Below are 19706 nucleotides of genomic sequence, written 5' to 3' on the forward strand. Positions count from 1 at the left end.
AAAAATATTCTAATTTACCTTGAAATAACTGAATTTTGTACAACATTTTTTAGTCTAATATTAATACTTATTTTTTTTAATGGTATCTTAAATGTTTCATATCATGTAACACACGAAAGTTGGCTCAGACAGTAAAGAATCTGCCTGCAATTCAGGAGATCTGAGTTTGATCCCTGGGTCAAGAAGATCCTCTGGATAAAGGAATGGCAATCCATTCCAGTATTCTTGCCTGCATAATTCCACGGACAGAGGAGCCTGGCGAGCTATAGTCCATGGGGTTGCAGAGTTGGACCCAACTGACTAACACTTTGACTTTCACTTTGTTTTCAATACATCTGTGACAACTTGAAAATGACCGCAGTAGTCTGTATAAGGTGCTGTTGAAATAATCAGGCCTCAATTAACTTCTTAGAAAAGAGCATGTAATAGTGGAACACTTAGTAGAGCAGACCTCTCCTTTCATGTGACTTAATTACGATCTTTTGACGAACTCACTTATTAAATTTTTTTTTTGGTAAATTACATGTAATTCAGGCCTAAACTCTGAGAGTGAAATGGTCATACTTCTAGCCAATGGCATTAACCCCCAAACTGTCTTATTAAATAGCTTCATGAAAACGTATTTATTTATGGTTGGGCTGGGTTTTCATTTCTGCTCGTGGGCTTCTCACGGCCACTGCTCTGGGCATTTGGGCGTCAAGAGTCGTGGCTTGTGGGCTCTAGAGCGCAGGGCTCAGTAGTTGCAGGGCACAGGCATAGTTGCTGTGAGGCATGTGGAATCTTCCCAGTCCAGGGATCAAATGAGTGTCTCCTCCGTTGGCAGGCAGGTTCTTTACCAATGAGCCACCAGGGAGGCCCTAAAGTTCACCATTTTAAAATGTGTCATTCAGCGGTTTATAGTATTTTCACAAAGTTGTACAATCCTCACCACTATTTCCATCACCCCAAGAAGAACCCTTGTACCCATTAATAGTCACGTCCCATTTCCCACTCTGTTCTTGGCAACCACTAATGAACTTTCTATGGATATGCCTATTTTGGATATTCAGTTTAAGTGGAATAATTGAAATATGTCTGGCTTCTTTAGAAACCATGGGTGAAATGGCACTTCACTTAACCTTCTCTGAACAAGGTTTTAAGACTTTCACGTCCTCCAGGCAGCATGCAGCCTGAACAATAAGATGCCTGCCTGAGTTGTTATCCAGGAACTTGGAGTCAGCTGCATCTAGCTCAGGCTGAGCCAAGAGTCAGCTGTGTCTAGTTCGAGCTGCGCTCCATAGGGCTAGAAAGGACCACTGACGGCTGGTCTGGGCATGCGTGGGCATGCGGAGGCATGCGCACTTGTGACCTTTAAAATGGGCAGAGGCCTGTAGCTTAGTTACGCCAGTGCTGTACAAAGATTCTCTTGGCTTCTCCGAGATGATTTGAGACCTATTTGCCCATCTCCTTGCTTTGCTGCAAACCTCGGTGTCTCACCGTTTTGGCTTGCTGCTAGGTGTGTGAAACAAACCGGAGAGTAACACCTTCACTTAGCGTAAAGTTTTCAAGGTTGATGTTTGAATAAATACTCCATTCCTTTTTCTGGCTGAATAATATTCCATTGTATGCATGTACCACATTTATTTATCTGTTTTTTTGGCTATTATGAATAATGCTGCAGTGGAAGCTTAAATGTATGACTCTTTGCGCTGAGCCATATTTGGTTTGTTTGAACTGGTACCATAAGAAAGCCTCCACAATGTGGTTAGTTGATAAATCTTTTAAGTCTCTATGGTTCCTCCTCTACAGCTTTATATCTTTTCCAGATTTTTTTTTAAAGAATTGAGTCATTGGTCCTGTATGGTTTTCCAAACTCAATTTTGTTGATTGCATTTTTGGGCATAATTTAACATGTTTTTCTAATTTCTATAATTTCATCAATTGGTAGCTGGATGTAGATGCTTGATTGGATTCAGACTCAATGGGGGAGACAGGGCTGGCAAGATTACATTGTACTTTTTTTTATTCTACAAACCTGTCTCTCTTTCTCTCTCTTTTTTTTTTTTTTTGTTGTTTACCATTAGCAGCCATTCATGATCTTTGCTTAGATACATTACGGAGTGAGAGGTTGTGATAGTCTGTTATTTATTTATTAGCTAGACTATAGTATAAAGAAAAAAAATCTGCCCTCAAATATTTTGTTTTAAAAGTGATTTTTATTTTACTTTCTGATATTTCATTATTAGTGTAAAAAAATGCAACAGATTTCTCTATGCTATGTTAATTTATATCCTGCTACTTTGCTGAATTTAACACTTCTAGTAGTTTTTGTGTGAAGTCTTACAGAGTTTCCTATTTAAAGTATTGTATCATCTGCATATAATGACAGTTTTACGTCTTCCCTTTCAATTTGGATACCTCTTATTTCTGGCATCACCCACTTGATGGACATGAGTTTGAGTGAACTCCGGGAGTTGGTGATGGACAGGGAGGCCTGGCTGCTGCTATTTATGGGGTCTCAAAGAGTTTGACACCACTGAGCAACTGAACTATTTCCTCTTGGATACATTTTGTTTCAGGGACATACTTGTTAGAATTCTTATAAATTTTGGAGAAAATGTAAATGTTTCACATTTGGTTAATATGACCCACTTGGCATTAGAAGTTGGTGTTTATCCTGAGAAGGTGAAATTATTTATGATTTTTTAAAGGAAATTAAGACCAAAGGAAATAAGGCATGGAACATACTAAGATTTATTCATTCCAACATCCATCTTGGTTTATCGCGAGGGGGTTAAATTTGACATGATTTAATTTTTTCCCCCCCCGGCAGCCAGTTTCCGTGCATCATTTCTGAATAGCAACATATCTTTTCTTCCTTGGTGGGTGATACTTTCTGATATATAAAATCTTATGATGTGGCCTGTATTTGAAAACTTGTCTGTTTCATTAGGTATTGCTTCTTATATTAGGTACACACTTCATCTTTATTTTTATAAAATATTTTAACATATGAAAGGAAAGTTTTCTCATCACTCTTAATCACATAAAAGTTTATTTCTTCTCATTTATTTTTCCAGATGTTTTCATAAGGTGAACTTAAGATGTTTTCATAAATATGAAATAATCTAACACTATTAAAGATTTTTAAGTTGCTATGTTAAACTTATGAAGTAATTTGAAAATAACCTTGTTTTTTTTAATAATAGGCTTCCCTTACTGAAAAATCTGATCATATCTTAGGTTTCCCTGTTCTATAGTTTTCTTCAGAAGTGCCCTCTGAGGTTAGCCTCTGTACTTTATGTTTTGGATGTTATCAGTGAACTAATTTTTCCCATTCTTTCTTATCACTCATTAACTGGTTATCCTTTTTGAATATTTATTTTGTGGTCACTTGTATTCGAGAACCTTTATTAAAGCCTTTCAGTCTACTTATTTGTATCTTCTAGGTATGCAATATTTTTGTATCAAATAATGACAATTTTGATTTGTTTTTTTTTTTTCTTATTGCTTTGGTTAGATAAGCAGTATATATTTTTGGTACCTGATTTTGATAAAATCTTTGTTTCTCAAATCTTTCTCTAGTGCCTTAGTTATTTAAAGCCTGTATGTATTTTTCATGCAATTCCCATTTATTTAGTACTGTTAAGCCACACTGAAGAGTGATCTCGAGATACATGTGTTTGTGTATCTCTGTCTATATCTGTCTTCAGAAAGCGAGGGGTTATTGAAGCCAGCCTGAGTCTCTCTACTTTGTGTCTGCCCCCAAGGAAGGGCGATGCTTCTAAGCCTGGCTGGCCAGTAGGACCCTGACCCCTCATGACCTGCTTCCCTTCCTCCGGCTTTCCTGGATCTGAGCGGTGCCAGCTCCTGGCTTCTCTTCAGCCTTGCCCCACCTGCCCGCTATGATGCGATGCCTCCTCTCGGCCCACCCGCATGTGTCCTGCCTGCCGGCCTCGCCACCTGTTGCTGCTTACTGTCCTCTCTGGCGCTGGTGGCTGCCTCCATGTGTGTACAGATTGGCAGCTGAGTCCAGACCCGCCTCTGCCTCTCAGCACCTGTCTCACCTCGTGGAATATTTGGTTCCAAGTTTCTTTTGAAACTGTGTCTCCCTGCTTTTATAGTCTAATTAGTTTTGATGGAGTCTTTGGGGGGGGAGGTGGGGAAAAAAACGTGTTAAACCCCTACCTGTCTCCTTACGGAGTAAATATAATGTAATTAAAAAAAAAGTTTGAGTACTTTGGCTGTAATATTCCAGTGGCTGTTGAAATGTATTGAATTTCTATAAGTGGTTCCCAAGTTTTATGTTTTGAAGGCTTACATGCTTTTAACATGCTTTTAGGAAGTGAGATGTGTGTTGGTATGCACACAATATAAGGATATTGGCCATTAACTTTGCTGGTTACAAACTGCTGTGTACGGGGAAATCATGTTTGTTGAAGTGTCTATAAGACGAAAAATACTGTTGAACTCATTTTTAGTATGTTGTCCGATTGTACAGAATTCCTTTATGTCACTTTCAGTTGTTCAAAGGATTTTTGTCTGCATACTGTTAAGATCTTAGTGTCATTCTGGGTAACTGGTGATCCTGAATAAATGACAAATTACTGTCTGCTCATTGTCCCTGCTGTTGAAATGTATTTTCATTTGTCTTTGATCCAGTAGTGCTTGTTTGCTCCTTGTTAAGATATTTTAGCAAATGGAGATTGGTAGGCAAATACACTGCCGTGTAGGCCACGTTATTTTACTTCTTCTAAGGGAAACTTTCCAGTTGCATATATTAGTTCCGGTTCATCTCATACAGAAGATGATGTTATATGAAATGCAATGAGGTTAAAATTGTGAGAAAAAGTTAGCCCTTATTCACAAGCAGCTGACAATCTAGGAAGAGGGGGAACGTGAGTGGAGGGTAAGATCTGTTGAGAATATAGGAGCTAAAGCATGGTATTGATAACGTGTAGGGTATGTTAAGGCAGGAAGTGTCATAGTTTGGCTTAGGTCTGGAAAATTGGAGTAAGACAGTGGGAAAAACACTTTATGAGTTTAACTTAATAGGCAAGGTCAGGCTGCCAAATAGATGGGTAAAATAATAGAGCTGAGAGCTAGGGGGAGAAATCTGGCAACAAGTTCCTGAGATTTGGGAAAACAAACAGTACATCTTGGTTTGGATCAATACATATTGGAGGAGGCAGCAAATTGCAGAAAGAATATCAAACTTGATGCTTGAATTCAAAGGGTAGCATTACCACTGGCTGACTATATTACATGAGTAACTTGCATCAAGGGGCTTATTTTAGATGATATCCAGAAACGTCTGTGCTTGAGGATAAGCGTAATGAGAGTTCACATATATGTTCTGTGTCCAAATAGGTGAGATCAAAGCTACTGTGTATCTGGTGGTCTCTAGGTAATACAATGGTGTGTGGTAGCCGATGCTATAGACTCTAAAGTCAGATTTCCAGTTTCAGTTCTAGGCTGTTTCACTTCCTTGATGTGTAAACCCGGGCAGGTTATTTAACCTTTTTTTTTTTGCTTTTGTTTTCTCATTTGTAAAAGGCAAATCATGCTACCTACTTCCACGAATTGTCAGGAGATTAATATTTATAAAATCCTTAGAAGAATGCTTGGCACATAATGATTCATTAAAGAAAGCTATTATTATTCATGGTAAATAGAATTATAAGTCTATGTCATGCAAATGATTCATATTACAATTGTAAGTGTATCCTTTAAAATATAAATGAGGCAATAGCCCAGAGACGTAGATGTTGATCCTGTTAGTATGCACCAACTTTATGAATGTGGTACCCTTAGACTGATGAAGCTCTGTTTTCCACTAAAAGAGTCCAGCAAGTGGATTCATATTTCCACAGCAGTTCACCTGAAACTATAAATACTAAGTGAATACAAATATAGTTTTTAGTGAACTATAAATACTAAGTGAATAAGAACTAGTGAATTCTGCGGAAAGCACTTGCAGTATATCAGCTTTTATTTCAAATGTTAAAACACTGATTGCTAGTCCTTTGGGAATGGAGTAAATAAACATTTCTCTTCATATTGCCCTCATTCAAGCAGATGAGCAGGATACTTTGATAGATTAGTGAAAACAGTACATAAATATTTGTGTCATTGTAATAAGTTATTAGTTTAAATTATACTCCCACTTTTAAAATTATGAAATATTTCAAACACAAAACTTTAAAGAATAATATTTTTTATTCATTACTTAATTTTGACAAATCTATGTGGCCATATAAGCTTTAGACTTTAAAACAAAATTTACAAATGCGTTTGAAACCCTTGTGGTCCCCTTGACTTCATGGCAGTTCATCTTCCTCCCCGAGTTCCTCCCATGTCAGAGGAAATCACGATTCTGATGCCCTTACATTACTATATATGATTTTACATACATACTATAATCAGTTAATCCATTAAATATGCACTGCTTGTATTTTAAAAACATATGAGTAGCTTACTGTAAATATCTTAATAATTTTTTCATTATTCTATTTTTAATCAACTTTATTAAATTTACATGAAAAAAGCATTCATTGTATGTATACAACTTAAAACATTTTAACAAATAAATATACCTGTATAAATAACACTATTCAAGGTACAGAACTTTCAACACCCTCCAAAAGTTCCTTTTTGTCCATTGCAGTCATAAACATAAACTCCACTCCAGGTAACCACTGATTTGATCTCCATCACTATAGATTAATTTTACCTGCTCAAGAACTACATCTACATGGACTCTCTTCCAGTATGTATTCCCCTATATTTGTCTTCTTTTCACTCAGTAATGGTTTTGAATATTTTTCCTGTTCTCATGTGTATCACTATTTCATTTTCTTGTCAAAAAATGCCACAACTTAATTGCTCATTCCTGCTGGTGGGTATTTGGATTCTTTCCATTTTTGGCCATTGTAAATAAAGTTGCTAAGAGCACTATTAATTACAAGTCCGTTTCTGGAAATATATTTTAACTTCCTTGGATAAATGAGTAGGAGTGGCAATACTGAGTAATATGGCAATAGGGTATTATCTTTGTAAGAAATAGTCTGTGTTTCAGAGTAGTTGCACCGTATACCATAGCAGCTTCTCCAAATTTGTGCTGGCATGACTTGATATTACCTGTCATTTTTAACTTTAATTAACTTTATTAGTATGGTTACTTCATTCTGATTTTCATTTGCATTTTCTTGAGGACTAATGGTGTTGAGCATCTTTTTATGTATTGTCTATTTGTGTGTGTGTTAATCTGTAAATATACATGCATTCTGGATACCAATCCCAGGACTTGCATCTTGTCACATTTGTGAATATTTTCTCCTATTCTCCCAGACAGTGGCCTGAATTTTCATTTTCTTCATAGTCTTTTAAAGAGCAGAATGTTATAATTCTGATGAAGTACAATATATCAATTTTTTCTTTTATGTTCTATTTCTTTGTACTCTAAGACATCTTTGCATGTCCCAATGTCAAAATGATTTTATTAACTTTTTTCTTATAAGCTTTATAGTTTAAGCTTTACATTTAGGTCTGTGTTGAATTTCAAGTTAATATTTGTGTGTGTTATATAGGCTGGGGATGAGGCTAAAGATGAAGACTAATGCTTTTTCAAGTGGGCACCCAGCCATTCCAGCGCTATTTACTGGGAAGACAGTCTTTTCTCCATTGAATTACTTTGTCATCTTTGTTGACACCTAACTGACCAGCTATGTGAGAATCCATTTTTTTACTTTGTATTTTTTTTAATAGAAATGCTATAGATGTATACATCAATGCAGTGTAAATCATTCAGCAGTGTTCTATTTGAATACTTTGGCTATTCTAGATTTTTTTTTTGCATCATTTCTATATAAATTATAAGCAAGTTTATTGATTTCTAGAAAAAAAGCCTTATGGGATTGATATTCCATTTAATCCATAGATCAGTATGAGGAGAAATGATGTTCTGAGTTCATGGACATGCATTATAAAAATTTTATTTAAGCCTGCTTCAATTCATATCAATATTGTTTCTAGTGTATGTTTCTTACAGATACTTTGTTAAACTTATTCTAAGCATTTCATGTTTATGGATGGTATCCTTAAGGGCATTTTTAATTACCATTTCCAGTTGTTCAGTTGTCAAGATAAAACTGATTATTTTGTATCTTGATCTCATATTCTGTAATATGTTTTAAAGCTATTTATTATACATAGTGAATTTTGTAGTTTCCTCAGGAATTTCCTCATAAATAGTTACACTCATATAGGCAGTTTTGTCTCTTCATTTACAAACCTTTTTCTTGCCTTAGTGTAATGACTAGGAACATCAGTACAATGTGGAATAGAAGTTGTGAGTGCGTACTCAGCTGCTCAGTCATGTCCGACCCTTTGCAACCCCATGGACCGTAGTGTGCCAGGCTCTTCTGTCCATGGAATTTTTAAGCCAAGAATCCTGGAGTGGGTTGACATTTCCTACTCCAGAGATCTTCCCAGAAGTTGTGAAAGTGGGCATTTTTGCCTTTTTTTGCTCTTAGGGTGAAGGCCTCTAATATTTCACCTGGTGACTCAGGCGGTTAAAAGTCTACCCGCAATGCAGGAAACCTGGATTTGATCCTTGGGTCAGGAAGATCCCCTGGAGTAAGAAATGGCAACCCATTCCAGTATTTTTGCCTGGAGAAACCCATGAACAGAGGAGACTGGTGGGTTACAGTCTATGAGATCAGGAAGAGTTGGACAAACTGAGCGACTTTCACTTTCGTGACAGCAGCTGTAGCTTTTTGTATTTGCCCTTAATCAGATTTAGGTGGTACTTTGAGGACTTTGAATATGTTGTTTCATTGTCAATTGGCTTGCATTGTTTCTAAATAGAAGCCAGGATATTTTCTTATCTTGAACTCCTCAATAGGTCTATTTTCTTTGTGAGGTTTACAAATTTTATCTTTATCATCGGCTTTCAGTGACGAGATTATGATATGCAGCTTCCATCTTTACTAAATGTTGTCTCAGGTGCATCTATTAAGCTTTTATTATGTTAATCTGTGATAGTGGACACAGCAGAGAAATTTAGAATCTTAGAGGAATTTATAAGGATTAATCACATATAAAAGTATTATATGGATGTAAAAGTATTCTAAAAAGTTTCTAATTTACTAAAATGGCTTCTCAATCTAATACTTTCAGTAAAAATGAAAATAATTCAAGCTTGCAATTCTAAAGAAACAATCCCATTAACAAGGGAGAATAATGCTTTTCATCTGGAGAAGGAAATGGCACCCCACTCCAGTGTTCTCGCCTGGAGAATCCCAGGGATGGGGGAGCCTGGTGGGCTGCCGTCTATGGGGTCGCACAGAGTCGGACTGAAGTGACTTAGCAGCAGCAGCAGCCAGTACTCTTGCCTGGAGAATCCTATGGATGGAGGAACCTGGTAGCTTACAGTCCATGGGGTCGCCAAGAGTTGGACACGACTGAGCGATTTCACCTTCACTGTCGATTGAGTTAATTTTATTTTCAAATGACTGTATTGCAGACACTGATTTGGTATGTCCATTTGAAACATCTGAAAGGGAAGTTGTCTTCATTTGTTTTCCAAATCATATTTTGTTACTTGTATACGTGTTTATCTGTTCACTTTAATCCAGACATTCCTTGGGAATGCTCTTAATCATTCGTGAAAAGAAAGCATCCCTGGTCTTAGCAGAAGTCAATATATCTGCTGTAATTTTCTCTTTAACGTGTGCATGTGAGACCTACAAATGCGGAACAAGTATCGCGAGGTGCAGTACAACCATAAAGCGGGGTGTGTTAGCTTCCGGATAAGCATGCACACTGCGCAGCCGGGATAAGATATTGTAAAAAATTATCTTTGTGCGATTCCTTGTACTTTTTGAAACACTTTCATATGTGCGGTCTCATCTATTCCGTAGAACATCTTCACGAACGGATGGGTGTATGAGTTTTGATTCCAAACGGTATCTTTATGCATGTTTATGATGATATTTACCACACAGTATTAGTGATCCTAAGAAGGCAAGCCAAGATTATGCTTTATAAAATTTTTATTCCACATTTTCACTTTTTAGTATCAGGCAGTTGAGAATTTCAGATCATTTTGTGTTACTGACATCATCAAAATTTTTACTATGAGTTTTCTAAAAGTTGGCCTACAAAAATGGACCTGTTCCAATAATGTCATGACGTAGAGAGTGCTGAACTTCAACTTCATTTTTAAAATCTAGTGTTTGATACTAGATGTGAAGATTGAATCGCCATCTCCTCTACGAAGAGGGCAAGGTTTCATTAGCTTTTTTGAAAGACTTATTATACATTTCACCTATGAAGTGAAAGACGAAAATTATGCGTTTTAAAGCAGCATGAATGTAGAGGTGATACTCACAGCTGCTCTCATTTCTGACAAACAACTCTGAGAGGCTCCAGTTTCATTTGGTTCAGATGAAACACACGTTGCTCATTTACTGTACATATGCTTCAATGTATTTTGACAAATCTGATCTAAAAATGTTACAGATGTTCCTCATTATTTTAATTTGCACTTAGTAGCCACCTATAAAACTTGGCTGTAAACTAGCCTTTTTCACAGTATAATTAAGAGAAAATTTAGCTATCTTTAATATGTGAATTTCAGTTACAGTTTTGTGATCAACTAGTGAACAATACACTTAACAGGTGCTCTGTTACAGGTGTTTTATATATAATGAAGATGAATCTTTTTAGACATGTTTCAAGTAATTTCAGGTGGAAATAAAGTTATTCTAATCCTGTCTTTTAGAGATTTGTTATTCATTGTATGGCCCGAAATCAAACAGCAACATAACTTGAGTACTTTCTAGAAGTGATGAGTCCTAGGTCTTATCCTAGACCTGCTGAAGTAGAATCTACATTTTAACACAATCCCCAGGTGATTTGTACGCACAGTAAAGACTGCTAAGCACTCTTTTAGAGGAGGCTTTGTTTCAAAACTTTGTTTTATATGCATATACACATGGGTCAACTCTATTCTGGACTCTGCTTTATATAGATACTATCGAAAATGGACTTGCTTGTGGATTGAACTATTTCTTTTCTTATTTAATACATTTAAAAGTAGACTTCCAGTACGTTCCACAGGTCTGTCTTCCATGAACACAAAAGTTCACGTTCGTAAGTACTGGCTTACCACACGTTTTCAATGAGTTTTCATGAAGCAAAGTGAAGAACTTCTTACTCCAGTTTGAGTATTTTAGAGTTCTCATCATTTCTGTTTTCTCTAACTTTTTATAGAGTAAACTTTCTGGTTTACTTTCTGGTTGGAACATTAATATATTTATTTACACACTCTTGCCATTAAAAAGCAGAAAGCGGAATTGCTGGGAAAACTAAAGGATTTAATTTCTTGGATGATAAATTCAATTTTTAAAATTATTTACTATTTTTGAGTACCTTGGGAAATGGTCATATATTACTTATTGTAATTATATATAATATACTTTATGTTAAGATAATCACTAATTATATCTTAATATGTGATACAAAATCAAATTTTTGTTTATAAGGACCTCTGAAATCATGCTGCAAAGTAACTCAATTCCTTAAAATTCAATTTTATTGGCCATTACATTTTCTATATGTGTATTCCAGCAGAAATAAACATACTGTGATTCTTACCATAGAAGAAATAAAATAATACTATTTTATGACCCTTAATTGAAATCTATGACAATAATTTCATATAGTTCAAAACTTAGCACATTGTTGCTATCTAACAAAAGGAGGGTGAGTTATTTTCTTTGAAAAAAAAATCTCTAATATGCTACGGTCTAGTTAATTTTTTGTGTTCAATTCCAGCAAATGTACTCCTCAATAATTAGCCTTAGGAAATGAAATAAAGACCATTTTATGTAATCTATTCAGAAGTGTCTATTGGCACCACAGCAGCACATCATGGGTTTTCAAACTTGAGACACATTACCTTTTTATTACTGTTTTCATACATTTCTGCTGAAAAAATCCTTCAAAATTGTTATTAGGTTGAATACATATCTATGGACAAATACTGATACATTTAACCAAACAATATAGTGGTACAGCTTGTTCCTGAAAACATACAGATATAGACAGGCTAGAAAAGTACCAGACAACTTCGTATGATCAACTGCACTGTTTAATTTTTCCTTCTGTTTTTTTAAGCTAAATATTACAGTGCAACTGAAATAGCCCTAAGTGTATCCGAAGAGCTACTGTGTGTTGTATAAAGGCTAAGTAATCCGGGGAGTGTCAAGGGGTTACTGTCAGCTGTTCGAGATCATGAGATGGTATCTCAGCACTCATAAAACAGAGGATTCAAAACACAGGAGCATACATGGAAGTACAGATCATTATGACAGTCCTGGAAGTTATCCACGAGAAAAGTCAACACCCTGGAGGCCAGAATAACACGACTGAATCAACATTTACAGCTTTTGTTCAAGATTGAATCCAATATGTAGGGGAAATTCACATTGAAACGTTAAACATAATTTTATATTTGACACATTCCCCAAATACAGAATGCTTCAGAAATCTCTGGGATATCTCTTCTTAAACAATTTAAGTTTATAATGTTCTGTACAAAACAGACAACTATCTTGAATTAGCTATTTCCTAGGACTATTCATAAAATATAAGTTTAGTAAGGCACAGTAAGGGCAGCATAGAGATTTACTTAAGGCTATACATTTCAAATCAGAAGAATAAGGGGATAATTTTGGCCCCTGGGGTTTGAAAATATCTTCCAGTTGTAATCTTTGGTCTGAATATTTACATGGTGGTTTCTTCCCATTCAAGCTCAACATCACCTATAACATAAAAACATGCCATAAGAGAGAAAGTTAACAGTTCAAAAGATTTATGTGTTTCATGATAAAAATATAATGTACTTGGAAAGGCTATTATCCTAACCTGGATTAGAGAGAAATTAAAAATTGGTATGTTTGCTAGCCAAGCTTCTAAACCATTTTCAGTAAATGGTGATTATTGAATTAATGCTCCTGTTATAGGTGGTAAACTCATAAGTTGATATACAGTGCCTCTGTTTACCTTCCATGGCATCCAAAGAGTCCATCTTCTGAAGTGCTGAATAGTTAACAAAACAGATGAGCTGATTATTTCCTTTACTTGATAAGAGATCCAGAACGCACTGATGTAAAAAGATATACTGTGCCTAGACACCAAAGAAAGGGTGGTTAAATAAATAGATGAGGTGGGGATTTTTCTTACAAGGAGGGGCTATACTTTTACAGTTAAAAGTAATAATGAATTCAGCAAATGTTAAATAGCTAAGTTAAAGGCACAGAATTTACCAAGTATATAAATGATTTTCTATCATTTCAAACATAAAGTCTGCTGAACTCCTGTGGAGTTTTTTGTAGCTTCCAGGGTTTTTGGGGGTTTTTTTGTACTTGTTATTAAATACCAACTGTTCATATGTTCTTTCTTGCTGTGATTATAAAAACTAAAAAAATTATATTATTTAAATTTGTTTATGTTTTTCCTTTTGGGCATGATTAATTTTTCTTATACTTTTCTTATTAGAGTGGCTTTTGGAATGTAGATGCTAAATTTAGTTTCAAAAGCTGTGATTGAGCATACCTATACACCAAAGGCACGTGTAGAGTGTGGTTAACAATTCTGTTAATCACCCAACATTTGGCCTACTTAATGTCAAGGATCTGGTCTCTGTAAATACAAGGCAGTTGACTGTTGAGATATCCAAAGATGTGTAACATTTCATCTAAAGTTTGGAATAGATTCAGTACCACCTGAGTTCTTTAAGTTTATTCACTATAACTCAATGACCTGTTAGCATTTCTGGGTTTGGACTTTTCCAAAGGTTAGTTAAGGTTACAATCATAGAAAAGCACCCTCATTTTCACATAGGAAAGGTACCTGAATTTAAAGGAATATAACCAAATGTTTAAGATAACACACATACACACACAACTGATTTAAATAGAATGTCCTCTAAGTGACCATCTTAAGTTATATTTATATCTATTGCTAAGTATACCTCAAAACCTTTTTGGAGTTATACTATTGAGACACTCTTCAGAAATTGCTGGTCATTATCGGGAATACCTATTTCTTCGCGGATTACAAAATGTTTCCACAGACGTCTCATCAGTGGAATGTTGGTTCTGTGAGAACAGAACTCTCATCTTCACTGCTATATTCCCATTGCTTGTAATAGTGGCTGGAATGTGGTAGTTGCGTAATGAATGTTTGTTGACTTAGCCTCGTGTAATTCTCACAGTTAGTCGATCTTTACCATTTAAGGCCAGGCTTGATTTGGAGAGCATACAGAAGTCATTAGAGATCAAGTTTGTATGTAAGAAGGATGATCAAGTTACATAATTCAATTTTGGTGAGAAAGGAAGGGTTATAAGGGAATAAAAATTCTATTAAAATTGCTGTTAACGTTCTTCTCAAGGTAATTCTAAAAGAGTATTTTAAAATGTACATCACACAGTGAGTAGCACTATTAGCAGAAATATATTGACATGATATAGTTTCTTTGAAAACAGCATTCATGTACATTTATGATTTTCGTTATTAAAAAAAAAAACACATTTGAACTTGAAGTCACATTTGATATGCAAAACTTCGGACTGTCCAGATCTCATCTTCTCCACTGGAAAGAATGATGGGTGTAAACTCTGGCAGCAGGGCAGGCTGAGCTCCATGGGGCAGTGCTACATGTTCCAAGCTCTCTCTGCAGTGGTGTGTTATTGCCAAAGAGTCAGTGAAGAATTCAATTCCAGTTTCTACCCTAGATAGTCCTGTTACCGTAAGAATTAAGTTTTTCTGATGTTCGATTTCCTCATCTGGGGGATCAGAAAGGCTATGTTATAAGATTTAAGGCCAGCCAGATAGATAGATGATAGATAAATCGATCCCTTGATCGATCAATCTGGCAGCAAAAAGAAAAACTAGGCACCAAAAATAATTCTTTTTTCTTCTTCTTCAGGAGTTTACATCAGTCAATTTTCAAGAGACCCAGAGCAGGAAAGGGATTTCATCCAGACTAACCTTATTTGAGGCAGGAATAGTATCTCAGGATATTATCTCACTGCAGAGTGTTCTCTGAGAAGGCTCCTTCAGATCTCTTGGGGTTGCTGTGAACTGTGGCTTGGTACACAGTGAAAGAACTTTTGGTTCTTGCGTAAACCCCTCGGGTGTCTTTTCATGGTGCCATGTTGCCGAGGTTCCCACCTCCCCACCCCTGGCCATGGTTACTGCAGTCTGTGCTGAGACAGCGTTCTTCACAGACGTTGGGACCATTCCCAAGTGCAACATGAGAAAATAAGAAACCACTCTTGTGCAAGGCAATGCTGATTTGTAAGGACTGGAGCCAAGGTGTGGTCATTTCCCTTTTTTTCATCACAGAGAAAAGACAGTAGAGACCTTCGCTTCTGGGAACAAAGTCAGGTGAAAGACAGCTAGCTGTGCATACCATGTTTTAAGCAGGGATCTGAGAATTGTGATTTATATGGTTTACAAAGTGGAGGCTAATTATTTAGTAAACATAGATATACCTTAATTTTATGACTTCTTATGGAAAGGGTGGAAGTGAAAGTGTTAATCGCTTAGTCATGTCCGCCTACCAGGCTCCTCTGCTCATGGGATTCTCCAGGCAAGAATACTGGAGTGGGTAGCCTTTCCCTTCTCCAGGGGATCTTCCTGACGCAGGGATTGAACCTGGGTCTCCCGCATTGCAGGCAGGTTCTTTACCGTCTGTGCCACCAGGGGAAGGTTACCTATATTTTTATGGATACTGCTGATGTGCCTTGTGCTCAGTTGTGCCTGACTCTCTGTGATGCCAGCCAGGTTCCTCTATCGAACACTGGAGTAGGTTGCCATCTCCTCCAGGGGATCTTCCCCATCCAGGGATTGAACCTGTGTCTCCTGCACTGCAGGCAGAATCTTTACCTGCTGAGCCATCAGGGAACATGAAGATGTATTCATCTCAAATATCCCAACTAATATTCATGACTCGTACCTATTGATTCAGTGACTTTTATCAGGATTTTAATGACCCGCCACTTTTTTTATGCCAAAAAGCAGTTGGCACAACTATATTGTCAGACATTTACTGCATGCTGGGCATTTACTGCATGCTTGGTGCTTTCAGATACTTTCTTTTATTTAATACTGACAATAAAATTGTGTAACACAGCTATTTTACAAAAGAGAAATAGCTTAGAGAAGTTAACTAAACAAAGTCACAAAGCCAGAAAGTAGCAGGACTGGAATCTGAACTCAATTCTCTGACTCCAAAATTCATGCTCTGTCCATTCCCCTACGCAACCTACAACAGTTTCCTCTGGCTGGTTATTCCAGCACAATGTATGAAGTTTGTGTATGAAGTGTATATGGAATACTAAATTGTGTGAAATTATTCACAGGCATTCTTGAACACACTTGTTACAAAGTTTGGTTCCACGAAGCTGTACAGCATGACAAAATCCAACTTTTATTATTTGAAGACTGAATCTACATCTTGATCAGTGCCAAGAATATTGCTCACCATGTACATGTGTACACCTAGGAACATTGAGGAAAGTGTTAGCAATTTATCCTGTTCTTATGTTCTAATAATCACTAATAGTTGTATTGATATTGAAGCCCTTAAAAGATCCCTGGATAAGAACCAGCTACAAAATTTGTGGGGCTCACTACAAAGTGAAAATGTGAGCTTCCTTCTTCAAAATTGGGGCTTCCCTGGTGGCTCAGATGGTAAAGAATCTGCCTGCAATGCAGGAGACCAGGGTTTGGTTCCTAAGTCAGGAAGATCCCCTGGAGAAGGGAATGGCTACCTACTCCAGTATTCTTGCCTGGAGAGTTCCAAGGACAGAGGAGCCTGATGGGCTACAGTCCATGAGGTTGCAAAGAGTTGACTAACACTTTTCCTCAAAAGTAATAAAGATTTTCAAAACAGTGACAGCAGGCATCAAATCACGTGCAAGGCCCTTTTGAGGGTGGGGACCTATGAGTTTGAATAGACTGCATACTCATGAAACCGAGCCTGGCCACAAGTCCCAGTCCGTTTCTAAAGTTTTGTAAGGGAAGAGTGGTGCTTCATTCCTGTGTTGCCTTTCAGCATTTAAAGGAATGCATATGGATGACAGGACCTAGTTTTACCGAGCCATTACATAATTAAAGTGGCTTTAAAAGATTCCTACAAAAAGACTCAGGGTCACAGATATTATTTATCAGCAAAATAAATGACAAGAAAATGGCAGGACTGATAGTTTTCATACCCCTAGAATAACCATCTTATAGCCCTACTATGAGGAGAAAGCAACAATGTAATCAGATCTCTCAGTGAGCTCAGTTCAGTTCAGTCGCTCAGTCATGTCCGACTCTTTGCGACCCCATGAATCGCAGCACGCCAGGCCTCCCTGTCCCTCACCAACTCCCGGAGTTCACTCAGACTCGCGTCTGTCGAGTCAGTGATGCCATCCAGCCATCTCATCCTCGGTCATCCCCTTCTCCTCCTGCCCCCAATCCCTCCCAGCATCAGAGTCTTTTCCAATGAGTCAACTCTTCACATGAGGTGGCCAAAGTACTGGAGCTTCAGCTTTAGGATCATTCCTTCCAAAGAACCCAGGGCTGATCTGCTTCAGAATGGACTGGTTGGATCTCCTTGCAGTCCAGGGGACTCTCAAGAGTCTTCTCCAACACCACAGTTCAAAAGCATCAATTCTTCAGTGCTCAGCCTTCTTCACAGTCCAACTCTCACATCCATACATGACCAGTGGAAAAACCATAGCCTTGACTAGACAGACCTTAGTCGGCAAAGTAATGTCTCTGCTTTTGAATATACTGTCTAGGTTGGTCATAACTTTTCTTCCCAGGAGTAAGCGTCTTTTAATTTCATGGCTGCAATCACCATCTGCAGTGAGCTAGACACTTATAAAAATGATAAATAATTTAAAATATATATTTTGAGACATTATTGAAACAGAGTTATTTTCTGCTAAGTGTTTATCTTTTGAAAATACCTAATGATAATATAAGTAAGTTTTAGTCACTTTGTTGTTGTTCAGTCACTCAGTCATGTCCGACTCTTTGTGACCCCATGGACTGCAGCACACCAGGCTTCCCTGTCCATCACCAACTCCTGGAGCAAGTTTAAACTCATGTCCAAGTTGGTATTGCCATCCAACCATTTCATCCTCTGTCGTCCCCTTCTCCTCCCACCTTCTGTCTTTCCCAGCATCAGGGTCTTTTCTTAGGAGTCAGTTCTTCACATCAAGTGGCCAAAGTATTGGAGTTTCAGCTTAAGCATCAGTCCTTCCAATGAATATTCAGGACTGATCTCCTTTAGGATGGACTGGTTGGATCTCCTTGCAGTCCAAGGGACTCTCAAGAGTCTTCTCCAGCACCACAGTTCAAAAGCATCATCTCTTTGGCGCTCAGCCGTTTTTACAATCCAACTCTCACATCCATCATGTGACATGACTACTGGAAAATTCACAGCTTTGACTATAATATGGACCTTTGTTGGCAAAGTAATGTCTTTGCTTTTTTTTTTTTTCTTTTTTGAGCTTCTTTTTAAAATTTATTTTTTAATCGAAGGATAATTGCTTTACAGACTTTTGTTGTTCTCTGTCAAACTTCAACGTGAATGAGCCATAGACAGACATGTAGCCCCTCCCTTTTGAACCTCCCTCCCATCTCCCTCCCCACCCCACCCCTCTAGGTTTTTACAGAGCCCCTGTTTGAGTTTCCTGAGCCATACAGCTAATTCCCATTGGCGCTCTATTTTACATATGATAATGTATATGCTGTCTAGGTTGGTCATAGCTTTTCTTCCAAGAAGCAAGCGTTGTCTTTTAATTTCATGGCTGCAATCACCATCTGCAGTGACTTTGGAGCCCTGAAAATAAGCTCTGTCACTGTTTCCACTGTTTCCCCATCTATTTGCCATGAAGTGATAGGACCGGATGCCATGATCTTAGTTTTCTGAATGTTGAACTTTAAGCCAACTTTTTCACTCTCCTCTTTCACTTTCATCAAGAGGCTCTTTAGTTCTTCATTTTCTGCCATAAGGGTGGTGTCATCTGCATATCTGAGGTTATTGATGTTTCTCTTGGCAGTCTTGATTCCAGCTTGTGCTTCCTCCAGCCCAGCATTTCTCATGATGTACTCTGCATATAGAGAAGGCTGTGGTCCCAGTGTGATTAGATTGACTAGTTTTCTGTGAGTATGGTTTCAGTGTGTCTGCCCTCTGATGCCCTCTTACAACACTTACCATCTTACTTGGGTTTCTCTTACCTTGGGCCTGGGGTATCTCTTCATGGCTGCTCCAGCAAAGCACAGCCACTGCTCCTTACCTTGGACGAGGGGTATCTCCTTACCGGCTCCGTTCCTGACCTTCAACGTGGGGTAGCTCCTCTAGGCCCTCCTGTGCCGGCGTAGCCACTGCTTCTCCGGTTGCTCCTCCCGGCCACAGGCCCTGGCCTCGGGCGTGGGTGGCTCCTCCCAGCTGCCGCCCCTGGCCTCAGGCTCGCAGCTGCCTGCACTCAGTGCTGCTTTATTGACTATGCCAAAGCCTTTGATTGTGTGGATCACAATAAACTGTGGAAAATTCTGAAAGAGATGGGAATACCAGACCGCCTAACCTGCCTCTTGAGAAATCTGTATGCAGGTCAGGAAGCAAAAGTTAGAACTGGACATGGAACAACAGACTG

At 37.8% G+C, this 19706-nt stretch overlaps 1 protein-coding gene and 1 long non-coding RNA gene across 2 annotated transcripts in view; one reads left to right on the forward strand and one right to left on the reverse strand.

The window, feature by feature from the left end:
* LOC120858442 overlaps window positions 1–19706 on the forward strand; it is an 86467-nt gene that overhangs the window by 12561 nt on the left and 54200 nt on the right. The window lies entirely within an intron of this gene.
* Window positions 11557–19706, reverse strand: part of PTPRQ (protein tyrosine phosphatase receptor type Q) — a 239820-nt gene continuing 231670 nt past the window's right edge. Inside the window, exons 44-45 of the mRNA XM_040234499.1 lie at window positions 13051–13174; window positions 11557–12809 (exon numbers count right to left, since the gene is read on the reverse strand). Coding sequence (XP_040090433.1) covers window positions 12772–12809; window positions 13051–13174 — 162 coding nt within the window. The 3' untranslated portion in view covers window positions 11557–12771. The remainder of the gene's footprint in view (window positions 12810–13050; window positions 13175–19706) is intronic.

The sequence above is a fragment of the Oryx dammah genome, unplaced genomic scaffold, assembly GCF_014754425.2.
Source record: "Oryx dammah isolate SB20612 unplaced genomic scaffold, SCBI_Odam_1.1 HiC_scaffold_29, whole genome shotgun sequence".
Taxonomy (NCBI): domain Eukaryota; kingdom Metazoa; phylum Chordata; class Mammalia; order Artiodactyla; family Bovidae; genus Oryx; species Oryx dammah.